Below are 13,819 nucleotides of genomic sequence, written 5' to 3'. Positions count from 1 at the left end.
ATCACTATTCACTGTAGAAGCTGCTGTGGCAGAGGCAGTGATGCGATTCAACGCAGGCAACAGGAGGACATCGGCAGCAATCCTGAACGAGCTCAGCCTGAATCCCGGCCCAATGAGCAACAAACGGATGGCTGAGAAGGACAAACGCAGAGAAAAAGAATGTGCTCGGAGTCATTCCTTGGCCGACAATCTTCAAGGGGCACTGATGAGACAACATTTAAACAGCAACAGGCAATTAGACTACATTCCTGGGGGTTATTAGGAATGTATGTGTGTAAATATGTGTAAAACATTTGTTAATTTTCATTAAAGTTTGTGCTGTTTGTTTTTTATTTTTTTCAGAACAAAACTTTTTGGCTCATGCAATATTGAGGAAAAATATCTCAACACCTCGAACAGTTAGAACTGAAATTATTTTTGCAGAATGAGGTCTAATGTGTACTCGATGAAAGATAGCAAGCGGATTTCTTACCTTTCATTTCAGAAATTAATTATTTTGCTACATTTTCTGCCACATGGTTGCCACATTTTGTGGGCTTACATTCAATGGGCTATAAAGTATCTATTATTGGTCACATCAAAAAAGTGTTTGCTATACTTCAATCCTTACTCCTTATGCTATCCTACCATGCCTTACAAATAATTTTTTATTGTGCCATTTATCTTTAATTGAGGCCACGAACAAGGGGAATAAAATCTTAATTACCTTAAGAACTAATTGAGCTACACCAAAACTAAGTACATATTTGAAATCGGTGCAAATACATAATAAGACTGGGGAGTTTTATTAGTATGGATGGGAAAATAAAGAAGATTATTTATATAGCAGTGTCCCCCCTTAAAAGAAACCGTGATGTTACAGGAATACCTAGATACCAAGCTCCAAATTCTTAGTACAGAAAAAAATATGGGCAGACGAAATAGTTGCAAAAAGAAAACAGTGCCTTCAACTACGAGGCCCAACAAGCCCCAAACACATACACTGACTGGCTGCCAGAAACACTAAATGATGAAAATTTAAAAAGAAAATCAAATGTAGTTGAATTGTCTAAGCGTGCTTATTATAATGACAATATTTAGTGTACTCCCCAGCCTGCTCTGTGACTGCCCCTCTAACAGCAGTTCCATAAAACAGTGCATCGGGGACTGGGGCAGTATTCTCATATCAATCACTCTCAATGATACAATTACTTTTTTTTAGATTTCGTACGGCTAAAACTGGACGTGTTGGCACCTGGGAGCAATGGCATTCTCAGCACAGCGTCGGGAATGCCACTGCCAGTTGACGCCGACACAATCTGGTACACATCATGAGAAATCTCGCAAAAGTCAACAATTGAGAATACTGTGCCCCCTGTACCACACTATCTCGGAAATCTGGTCAGGCATGGCCGACAACCACGTCAAATTTTCCAATACTGTGACAGGGCCATGCAGCCATCCCAACTGAACGGCCAGTGCTTACCAATGAGGAATCCGGCTCGGCTCCCATCAGGAAGTAGCACTTCATGCTGCTGGCTGGCATAGACAATTGCCTCCAGCTGGAGTGCGGACAGCAGTGCCCGATCGATCACCTCCTCCGGAATGGACAAGTTGTACCAGACGGCCGGCGGCTGCACACTCGACAAAGAACTAGTCTCCACCACAGCGTCCGGGTGCCGCTCGCCAATTTTCACTGGAACAAAGAGAGAATGAGACACGGCTGTTCACAGAGAGTGCACTCTGGGAAAATGTTGCAAGCAACCTCGCAGAGCCCTTCCAATATTGCAGTGTCTCGGAATGAACTGGAGCTAATCAATGAAAACCAACTACAGTTAAACCTCACTATAAGAGAACAGCAAAAAATCTACGGTCTCTGTCGTTACACTGTTTTGTATGTTGGTGGCGCTGTGCCGTCTTGGAGCGCCTTCAACGACGGCCACCGTGTTGCAGCTCCTACTGAATGCAACTGTGTGGCCTTTGTGCGAGACACGCACATGAAAACGACGCACCAATCGCACTTCTGTGGCATATGAACTTTGTTTGCTGCATTACGAACAGCGTGGAAACTTGTGCACAGCACACCAATGCCTGCTGTAATGCGAAGCTTAAGGGGGGATGCTGCATCAAAATACAACTAGCTTATTTCTTTATGAAACTTGGTGAAACTTTGCAAACTTGTTCAGTTTCTTTTGCAGATTCCAAAAATGCAATTACATTCCTTCTAGCTTGCTTAGTTCATCAGATAATTAAAAATCATTTGGCATTATGGGTGAAAGTAATTAAAAAATAATCACTCGTTAAAAATTTTCTATATACGTGTCTGTGGACTCAGTAAACCATAAGGGACACAATGATGCAAGCAGATTTTAGTTTGTGAAATTATGTCCCATATTTTAAGCCCATTGAATATGAGTGTCTCATAACAGATAATTACCCACTGAGAAAATACACCATATAAAATATTTATCAAAAGGAAATTTAAAAAATGGTTTGCATCAATGTGTGCTCCATTCATTCAGCTATGCCCTTCAAAAAGAATTATTACGATATCTGCAATTGGTGCTGAGCTATCGCATTCATGGATGCACTGAGAGGCCAAAATTTGCATTTTGAGTAAAGTGAAAAAAACAAGCAAAAAAGCTTTATTTAGAAAAAATGGAGAAATGTAAACACATTTGCACTCTCAAAGCACTAATATGCTCCCGGGGCATAATCATTTTGATCAGTGCCACCTTTATGGCGCTTTTTCAGTGTTTGTTGCACGGTGTCTGCAGATGCACGTTTGTGTGCGGATGAGACTGATCGCTGCCGATCCTTTTCTCTCATGCGTTTTGTGCTTCGCTGGCCAGGATTCATGCTAAGCTCATGTAAAATTCCAGCCGAGGTTCTTTCACGGCCTGCATTAAAGTTCATTACAGCTTCTGCCACAGCTGCTTCAATGGCGAATAAAGATGCATGCTTCTCTTTTGGGGCGAGCGCCCATATTAGTGAGTGCAGGCTCTCATTACTATTCTGAGTTTTGCCACGCACACACCGCTCAAGAAGCTTCTTATCAGATAGCCGCTCGTAGATAGGCAGTAGAGCTTTGGCCACATGATCGGGAAGGTTATAACGATGTTTTGGTGCTGGCTCTTCTTTAGCTTTCGCAGCATTTTGCTGGCACCAAGAATTGGGACCAGTGGGACAAAGGCTGTGATTGGCGAGACTATCATTTGATGTTACGTGGTGATATGTCGCCATCACAGCCTTTTGCATAGCCTCGATGTCATCACTGTGCGACTTGATTGCCCAGCCATAGTACGAGCTGAGTTTGTTCACAAGGTCACCAGTCAACCTCCCTTTTCCACCTAGTGGTTTCGAGCCCTTGTGTTTTGCCAGCAGATTGCGGAGGGCTGTCCCCATGCGCTTCTGTACATGGTTGACACACTCCTCTTTTTGGATATCTATATACCCATACACTTCAGCCTCCTTTAGGGCAAGGAACGTCCTGCTGTCCCCATCTGACAAAACAGTCGTATATCTGAGCTGGTGCTTCTCCCAAGACCTCTTGAATAGAATAAGGCCAGCTTCAACCTCCATTTCGCCAGATTTCTTGTCCGTATTTTTTTGGCATACGTGACTGGCCTTCCATTCTTCATAGAGAGGGTCATGAGCTTGTGGTCCGCGTTCGCAACCAGCACAAAAGTTGCTTAGTACGACGTGGTCCAAGACGAGCCCCGAAAAAAGTTCAATAACCGCGCCGACTCCGATGTGGGACGAATGAACGCGGGTCATCCAAGACCCGTCGTAGGACACGGCGATGTTACCGGGATTGTCCAGCCTAAGCTCGCTGTACAATTTCCGTACGGCTTCTGCGCTCTCCTTTTCTTGTCGCTCGGCTGCATGAGCCGCGGCGGGCGTCAACTTTGTCTTTTGGTAGGCTTGCCATGTTTTCGTGTGCAGTCCGCGGTGAGAAATGTTCATGATGGCGAAAATATCGTTGAGGGCCGTTTGTCTGTTGCCAGTAGCTTGCATGGCACGCGCAGCCAGAATGTTTATTGTAAACGGATTCACTTTTTTATCACCGTTCACGCGCGGCGAGCTCCAAACCGTAGCTTTGTCACCGCAGTTGGAGCAAACAAGTGACAGTTTGACGGCAAGGCCGTATTCTCGCTCCTCTTGGCATATTTTCGCGTTTCCGCCACATATCTTGCACTGTAGGTGTTCAAGAAGCGTGTTCACCAATTCCAAACACACCACGGTGAAACTGGTCTCGTCAGCCGGGCAGCCACCGGAATCGCTCGCGGCCAACAAGTCCGATTTTCTTTGCGTTGCTGCAGTCGATGCAAGCTCTCGAACTTTGGCCTCTGCTCTTTTCCTACCTTCATCAATATCTGAAGGCGTCCGGAGCACTGTATCACGACGAACGCGGCCGACGTCAGGGTCACTCGTTGACGGGACCGCTAAGCCTAATCCTGGTGTACGCAGCTCGGCGGCTCCGTCGCTCGATGCCTGCAGTCGCTCATCTTCGATTTGCAGTTCGCCCTCGGTGCCTCTCGATCTTTCAGCCACTCTTCTGATGTTCTGAATCAGTGACGACCTTCTTTTCTTGCCGTACTTATGTCGGCACACAAACTTTCTCGTTGACATCGCGGTTTTCGCGTCCGACGACAGGACAAAATGGCGTCCGTGTAAGCGATCGAGACGAGCTGCAGACGATGCTCTCAGCCAATCGCGTAGCCGCTTTTCATCACGTGCCCTGAGCAGCCAATAGCGACTGGCATTTCATCATTTTTTCGCGGCGTTTCTCTACTGTTACCGGTGACTGGAGAGAAGCGCTGGCGCACGAAAATTGAAGACGCAAAACTGCTCTTTCAAATGATACCAACATGGCCGCGAGCGGAGCTGTAGCGCGGAAGCTGCGCGTCGTTGAAATTGCACCGTTTTCGGTTCTACATCAACACAAATTGAGCTACCTTTAATGCAAAAAAATGATATTGCGGTTGAAATAGATATGTTTCAGATATGAAACTTTGCAGATTAGTAGAATAATGAACGCAGATTCCGAATATAGCATTTTCCAAAATTCGATTTTTTCGCGATTTTTCAGTGCCAAAGACCCGTGTCCCCCCTTAACAATCAGACGGCAGGCCTGCTAATGCATGACCACCACTTCGTAAGTCCTTCAGAAAAAAATGGAGGTAAAAAGTCAACAGATTCTGTCATTGCTGACTCCCAAAAACCAGGCCAATCTGAATGCATAAAGTGACTTGCAGCAGCACAAATTCGCTATCCAGCCAGACCTACCACTAGTGCTATGCTTCAGACAATGCATGCCAACACAAGGTTTAATGCAGTGACCCAAAAAATTGGATACAGTTCAACCTTGCAATAAAGAAATTGGCAGAGAACGCTAAAAAAATCACTTTCGCGAGAATTTCGTTGTTGCGAGATGAGACAGCACAGATAGGCAGTGCGTCGCAGAACAAAACTTTATTGTAAAACTGTTTGCCTACTTTGGCAAGCTTGCGAGGATATAGAACTGCATTCCCAACAGAACGAAGTGCACCGCATGCGTCAATCAGCAGTGGCAGCACTGATGTAGAGCAGTATTCTCAGTCAATTGCTTTCGGAGATGCGATCACTTTTGCGAGATTTTGCGTAACTCGGCACCGGACACACAGCACCAGCGCTCCACGCATGCAGAAGCACTTCTCCAGCGCACGCTGTCGCCCGTAGGGACCGACGCATCCAGCGCGATGCGCCGAGCACCAGAGTGATCCTATTTCATATACCCGAAAGCAGTCGATCGAGGTTATGGATCATATACCCGAAAGCAGTCGATCGAGATTACGGATCCTTTGTGCAAATCTACATGTGGCACCGATCCACACACAATGTATGTTGGGTGGGACCAAAACTAGTGTTCTTGAAGCAAGGAATGCGCATTCCCAGACGATCGCTCAATCACGGGAATGAAAATGGCGACGCCCACGCGATTGTAGTGTGGTGGTATATTGCGCAATTTTAGTGTAAAGCAATCGCATGTGAGCACATTTTGAAGCCTGCTAGCCTTGCACGAGTAGGTAATATGAGGGGGTTATGTTCCAGGAAATTTTGCTGATGCAGGATTGTAGTACAGCGACCTTTCATTGACGAGATGTACGAAATGCATTGAATCCTATGTGTGTTTGCCAGGGATACGGAAATATTTCGTTGAAGCAAGAATTTCATTGTCGCCGCACTTCGTTATCGCGGGTTTCGACAGTAACATGGAAAACAAAGGACTCACATTTAGAAGGTATGTAGTCAGCGTACGTCTCGGCCAGTCCCAGTTCTTCCTCTTCTTCAGCATCCTCTCCAGTGTGCTGAGCCTGCAAAGCATGGTCACTTGCCTACTCAGTACAGATGTCATCAATAGCACCTCCCAGAAAAATAATCTGCTAGGCAATTTCAATACTCCCCATCTAAGGAAAATTTCTGCTCATTCATAAATCTTTTAGGCTCACAGAAATTGGTAACAACAAGCTTCTGCAAACTCAGCAAGCTGAAGCAATGACTTCCTTGCACAAAAGTTTGTGTGTGTGACGACATCTCAAAAGTTCATTAATACACTTTACCTCAGTACTGAACTTCAGTAAGATATGTACAGTTAAAGCTCTGTATAACAAAGTCAATAAAATCGGCAATTTGTTTCATTATATCGAAATTGGACTTTTTATGCGAATAACTACAGTCACCAATAGATGTTTTTCTCTTACACGAAAGGGGCTGCAAAATTTTCTAAATCATCAGGCAATCGGAAAAGGTAAATTTTAATGAGAAAATAAATTTGAGCATCCTCGATGAAAGATATGGCTTCATGCCATGTTGACGATATTTTCACATCGGCGGTACAAAGTGAAGTCGGTCACACTTTCACGTCTGCTCTGCACCCACAGCTGATGGCAGCGGAGAGTTAATGCTTCGTCTGCCTCTCACTTCAACGCATCTCCAAAACTCGAGATCGTGCGACCTCCAGTAACAAACGTGCTGGAAGAAGAGCACGTAATTCCCCGCCATCTTGGCACACCCATTCTCTGCACATGCAGCAGATTACCATTGAAACAGGGCACATAGGCGGTGTGTGCGCTTAGCTGTGCTGACAGTCATGTGCACCTACAGCCATGCTAGAAAAGGATTCTCAGTGCTCTGCTCCACATTCTAAAGTGCAGAGTCACCCTTCTGGGGTCCAGCCTTGGCCACTGCTTGTTGCCCGATGCGCTACAGACCTTAGCACTTTTGTTAGCAGAGCCCCTAGTCGAGCTTGTGCAATTTTTGGCTCCGACTCTTGGTACACAGCCCTAACAGTGCAGCATGCTGGCCGGTGCCATCATCTCTTGGCAAAGCTTCCAGCCTACAAAGTTACTACGCAGCATGCAATATTTTTCTTAACACTGAATGATGCCAATAGAGGCTGTTTTAAGTGCACTTTCCCATAGATGCACAATATGTTTAAATAAAACATAATTAAAGCTTTCAATTAGCATTCTGGTTGCTCACAATGCTGTTACGAGCTATCTGGTGAATGAGCAACCATACATCTCATTTCCAGTCCTTTCTTTTCGTCGCAAGGCAGTGCAAGCACAATTTAGTCCAGGGAGTTCTAAACTGGGTGGTGTACATGAATATCCCACAAGCATGAATTCGTGCAGGCTGTTCCTTCACCACTGAAATGTTACAATTCACCTGCCTATCTTCACTTTTCTTCAGACATGTGGACTATTAGATTTTTATTTCTGCCCAACAAATCTTGGGTAACAGTACAAGTTCATTGCTATAGACATATTTCAAAGAGCCCCATGCATCCAATAATAGTCCATACATAGCTTAGGGCAGATATGGGTCTCCCCAAAGAAGCCTGAGCCCCATATTACTTTGTCCTGCATTACAAAAAGCCGAAGAACTTCTGAACAAGTGATGCTCTTCTTCATGCACTGAGGCAACACACGCACCTGGGCAGGCATAGCTCCTGGTCCCATGCCGTACTTCATGTCGAAAGGTGGCCGAAATATGGGGTACGGCAGTGCTGATCCATTTCCGGCCTTGAACCCGAACGGTGGAACCATGTAGTACGGTGCACCTGAACCCTTGCCAGCCCCGTCGGGGCCAGGGGGCCCACCTCCTCCTGGTAGGAACTTGCTGCCAGAGCCTCCTTGGTGGAAAGGCATCTGCTGAGCCATCGCTTGCGCCATTTGCTGGGCCATGGCCTGTGCCATCTGCTGGATCATGTGTGGCGGCAGGTAGTTCATCAGGTGCGGAGGAATTTGCTGAAACAGGTACCACACAGTCAGTTCACCGTATTTATTAGATTAAATGGCGAGTAAGCCACCAGTCACAGGACTAAAGAAAAAGAACTTACGTATGCACACTAATGTCAGGCGATATATAGCAGCCTACATAGAACAGAAGGGATTGCTCAAAACCTCAAATAATTGGAAGTCTCCCGACACTTGCCCCCTCTTGGGAGATAACAAAATTGGATTGGTGAAAACATTCCCTTGAAATGTGGCTTTACAGCAGCACGCACTGCCCTGCCATGAAGCGACACCATAGTTACATCTTAAAGTGAAATTCACACAGAACCCGCTTTTTACTGTTGAATTGTTCAAATTCTCTATGCTGGTTACACATGCAAAAATTCAATACTGCCTCACCTGGCAAGGTATTTTAGCTGCTACAATTTGCGCTGCAAATCTGCATCAACGAAAATGTGGTGCTGCTGCTGCCATATTGAAACAGTAACTGAATCTATAAGCCTCGCATGCAATGTGGGGGGCAACATTGAGGCTATGGATTTTGGGAAAAAACCTCACCTTATGTTCAAATAAATGTAGCAACTGACACCCGGATAGCAGATAAGCCAGTAAGAAAAGAACAGTTTATTTCGAGAATGCTTCCTTTAAATAGATGAAGTGGCGCCCTTATCTGCGCTTTAGGTGCTCGATGCGATAACGGCACACACTTCACTGCTTCGCTGGCACGTCACCGTACGACGTCACTAATGAGATATAACAACAAATATGGTATGGATTTTTTAATATTAGAGCACCTGAACTTTGCATACTCATACTTGTTTTGTTTTGCTCATGTCCTTTACTTTTGCATGTCATGTTTGCCAATGTAAAGGGATGCAGACTCTGTTAGGCCTGTTACAAGACCTGTACACTCCCAGGGTCCCTGATACTGAACTAAATGACTGATTGATTGACTGATACTGGCTTTGTGATAAGGTGTGGAGCAGCTGGGCTTTTCAATGCATCCCGGCTGAAATGAGGGCTGTAGTAAGTGCACATGTTTGCAAGTTAGTATCCCGAGTTCTGTGGTTTCTGAGAGATACAAAATGCCATTGATGAATTGTGCCGTAAATGGGTGCCAGAACTGTAATAACAACACTACTGGCATATCCTGCCACTTAGCTTGGCTTAAAGAAGAAAGCCTGGCACATGCAGCCAGCAAAAGCATGGCCTTCGAGATCGGTTTCTGTTGCTTGGAGGGAGCCGTCGCTGGGGCGCAGATTCGGACACCCCCTATTACGATAAAAATAATCCAACGCTTCATATAACATGAACCGCAGGGACATTGGCTTCATAAACAGAATATTACTTTCTTAGGCCTCATTCCCCTTAGGGAAGGAAAAATAGAGCGACAAGTCGCAAGGCTAGTGGAAATTCTTTTCTGCACATGTCCAAGATGTTCACATTTATTTTTCCAGCGCTGCCGCTGCTTTTGCCATATCTACCTACTGCAAGCAGATTTGTCCACGTGATGGCACACACCACCACACCATTTCAAGCAGTATAGGTTCATTCATTGATCTAATGGTCATCAAAATGAGTGATTCTATGGAGTGATTGCGTTCAACGTTACCCACACTGATTTTTAACAAACAATTGGAACAAACACTTTTTTTTCTTTTCTGGAGATGCACAACAAGCAGCTGAAGAAGTGGACGCCCTGGAAGTGGTGATGATGAATTTGTCCGGCTCTGCGAAACAAGTTAGGACATGACAATGCATTGCTCTTGTACCTTCTGCTAGTACTCAGCTACTCGACAATCTTAATCCAAATCTCACTCTTGTGAAAAGTGTCTTTGTAGAGGTTAAGGCTTTCATCGTACACCACTGAGTAATTTTTCATTGCGTGAATCAGCAATGTCGCTGACACTCTGGGCGCCATTTTTAATGTTTACAAGCCAGTGCAACTTTCGGCGAAGCAGAACGACATTACACTTTTGCATGGGCGAAAAAATTGGTGCGAGACTGATTTCGTTCGCAGCTCTGTTTTCCAGGCGCTTAGGCATAAAAGCGCGCAGATGACTCGGCATTTTTTCCACTTCTGCCCAATTCAAGACCTAGTGTGAACACAGCCGTCAGTAGAGCTAGAGCCGCACTTGTCATCTGCTTCCCACCAATGCCACCGTATAATCGCTATTACGCTCACCTATAACTACTTACACCATGTTTCTTGAGCTCGATGCATCCTCAATGCAGATGGGAAAATTCTGATAAAAAATGTTTCACTGCATTTCCTCTGTACGATTGGACACTCAGACCAGTAAGGATTTAGTGCAAGCTAGTACCATAAAAATTGGCGAACAATAAACAAATAAAACTAATAAATCCTAACACAGAAGTGGTAAATGACCACAATATAACACTTCTTGTGGATGTGGTTTTCAGTCACTAAAAATGTCAAACTTGTTGAACTCAACAATGGCACATGACACCTCAAACTGAGTGATGTGTGCATTGCAGATTTAGATGCGTGCACCATGGCTATACAAATGCATGACAAAAAGCAGCACCATGTTGTTCACATGCACCAAGTCATCACCTGCATATTCGTGCATCAAATCCACTACAATGTTACTTTGAGGTTCTGGAATAAGAAAGCCAAAGCCATTTAGAAGAAATATGTGCAAAGAGTTCCAACTTCTTTTTTTTTTGTCACTGGAGAAATGCCTAATCTCATTAACACCGTGAGGCGGTATGTACACAACTGTGAATGCCGAGATAGTGCATTAAGGCACTGAGAAAAATAATTTTTGAAATCTGTTGTAAATATTTTTAAGCACTTGTGATTGGACCAGGGCTGCGAAATTCAATAATATGTATGCAGTGTTTAAGTAAAACGAATTGGAAGGTAGATGGCTGGCTGTCAGTCTGTTGTCATATGAAGCGCATTAACTTATTTCATTGCTTTTCACAATGTTTTACATCCAGCACATATTTCAAGTAGCTGGGCGGGTGCTTTTCAAGTATGTTAAACATAAAAGAGTTGATGTTTCCATTTCTTACGCAGTGCAGCAGTGCAAGTGGGAACACAATTTCGCTTCAGCATTTGCTGGAGAGCACGGCCTCGGTGATGCAAGCACTCACATGATCACTTTATGGCAAGCAGGGCAGATGGGATAGACAGCTGCTGGCAGAAAGGAAAGCTCATATCCGCCTGTATAATTAACACTACATTCACCCATGCATGCCACACCCAAACCTGCTTAACTTCCTGAAGGCCATTCAGAGAGGACAAACAGCAGAGCTTTAAGGAACAAAGCAGAACTCACAAATCTTGACATGTTCACATTGGAGTCTTGTGCGTGGTTGTTGGCCATTTCCTCCCCAATTCCCGACTCATCCAGGGCTGCTGACAAGAGGTCTGGGGTCTCCATCCCGCTTGTTCTTTCACTCCCTGCAAGCTGAACACACCGGAGTGCTCGGTGAAGATTTCGCGTTCATAAAAGACAGTGTCAAGGCACTAGTACCACCAAGACAATGGCAAACGCTGCAATCTATCCTACACGGCTTTCAAGCGCTAAATGGTGCACGTAGCACAAGGAGGCTACCTGTTTTAAACAGATGTGCTACAGTACAATCACGAAGTCCTATCTTCTCTTTGTACAGTGCAGCCTCTGTTAAATGAAATGTGAGCATAAGCAAGTTTTTAACTCCAGCAATTTTCGCCAAGTGGACAGATGGTTCTGTGCACCAGCTACCCCCAGACCAGGACGCTCGCCTCTCTTCATTTAGTTTGTGCCATAGGGCATACTAGCAATAATAAAACTAAGTCCAGTAGCCTGGCTTTGGAGCTGATGAATCATTAGTGCTATTGTTACTTTCCTACACACTTGTGCAGTGCGTTGACATAGATCCAGCTGGTACTACTTGCAGCTAGACCACAAAACAACAGCCATATATTATATATAGATATTTTTTATTCATTTAGTACATGCTGCAGACTGAAGACCAAGCAGGAGGGGCAAGAAAATGAACATAATGAACAAAACTGAACATGTTACACACAAAATATAGCAAGCATTACCACTCAGACAAGCCTAAACTAACAAACATGATTAAAAATATGTTGGAGAAAGAAAATTGAACTCTATTATATCACTTTCATGCGTGTAAAGAAAAAGCAAACACAGGTTAGTTCATGAGTTGTCAAAATATAGACACCAGTATGGCGTTATCAACACTGAAGTTTACACAAAACAGCACATGTGTTTTTCGAAGTCAGCAAGGCCAACTTCTCAAAAAAACATCTGAAAGCAGTGCGTTTCACTCACTGATGGCTTGCAGACAAAAACGAGTGTTTGAAAAAGTTAGTGTGTGCATGGTGCCAGGCTGTGATTGTGACTATGTCTGATCTGCCCGGAAAAAGTGGAAGAAAGGTGTATATACCATATATAACTTGAGCATGGCGTTACCTAGGCACAGTTCCAAAACTGGGATGTCATTTTTAGCCATCAGGGATGAAGGTGAATCAAGATTGCAATAGGCATCGTAGATCACGTAATCTTACTGCTCTTCTTTGAACGATATTTAAGCATGCTTACTCTAGATTGGGTCAAATAAAAGTAGTGTATGCAAGAAGTTTGATCTGAGATGGTGTGTTCCTTAGTTTGTCTCCAAGAAATCCCAGTTTTCTAGAAGCAGATACCCCCCCCCCCCCCCCCCCCTGTGTGTATGTGCGTAACATATTCCCAAAATGAAATTGTTCGGTTAAGTGGAATGGCACTAGTCCTCAATTTCAAATTATATTCATAGACAGAGAAGAAAATTAGCTTTGTCGCGTGATCCCTGACATGCATACTTAACTCCTCATATTACATAGTACAGAGATGTACTATGTAATATGCATGTAAGGATTCTTTAGGGGTGCGATCTTGTACGCGTTCCAAAATAGAACGGAGGCGGTCCGTTCCACCGAGCCGCACACGGTTGGTCAGTTTGAACGGTGTAGAACGCCATGACGTCAATTGTGAAGTGATATCTGCTGTCAATCATTCCGCGTTGTCTGCTATCGGACGAACGCAACGGAACGGACCGCCAATTTCGCGACGGAAAGAACGGACCGCCTCCATTCGAGTTTGGAACGCGTACAAGATCGCACCCTAGATGTACCACACGAGCATGGACTGGCCGGCCAGTCAGCGCCTTCTAATGGCGCAAAGCAACAAGATCAGGAAGGTCTTGCTTTGCGCCTTTAGATGGCGCTGACCGGCCAGTCAGTACATGCTCGTAGGGTACTTTTCAAGAATCGGTCAACTGTACATGTTACTCAAGCCTAATGGAACACTCAGTACACATGTTTTGTGCCTTCACTGCAAAATGTGTACTGGCTGCCACACCACCTGCACCAATTACTGTTTCAGAGTTCTCTATAGTGCTTTAAATTTTAACATAACACCCCGGGCAGTGCACATTCAGATACAGGTGAACAGCTACACGAGTTCACCTATTCACTTGTCATCTCTTACAAGTGTAGCTTCCGATCTTCAGCATCAAGAAATGCATGAAGAAACCTAGTTAGGATG

The 13,819-nt window shown here is 44.6% G+C and overlaps 1 protein-coding gene across 1 annotated transcript in view; it reads right to left on the bottom strand.

Annotated features, from left to right (window-relative positions):
- Positions 1-13,819, bottom strand: part of sno (strawberry notch) — an 87,882-nt gene that overhangs the window by 71,022 nt on the left and 3,041 nt on the right. Inside the window, exons 2-5 of the mRNA XM_065452612.2 lie at positions 11,567-11,698; positions 7,956-8,270; positions 6,254-6,335; positions 1,466-1,675 (exon numbers count right to left, since the gene is read on the bottom strand). Coding sequence (XP_065308684.2) covers positions 1,466-1,675; positions 6,254-6,335; positions 7,956-8,270; positions 11,567-11,671 — 712 coding nt within the window. The 5' untranslated portion in view covers positions 11,672-11,698. The remainder of the gene's footprint in view (positions 1-1,465; positions 1,676-6,253; positions 6,336-7,955; positions 8,271-11,566; positions 11,699-13,819) is intronic.

This window comes from Dermacentor albipictus, chromosome 2 (assembly GCF_038994185.2).
Source record: "Dermacentor albipictus isolate Rhodes 1998 colony chromosome 2, USDA_Dalb.pri_finalv2, whole genome shotgun sequence".
Classification (NCBI taxonomy): Eukaryota; Metazoa; Arthropoda; class Arachnida; order Ixodida; family Ixodidae; genus Dermacentor; species Dermacentor albipictus.
The sequence above is the reverse complement of the archived record's forward strand: the minus strand, read 5'-3'. Positions and strand labels throughout refer to the sequence as shown.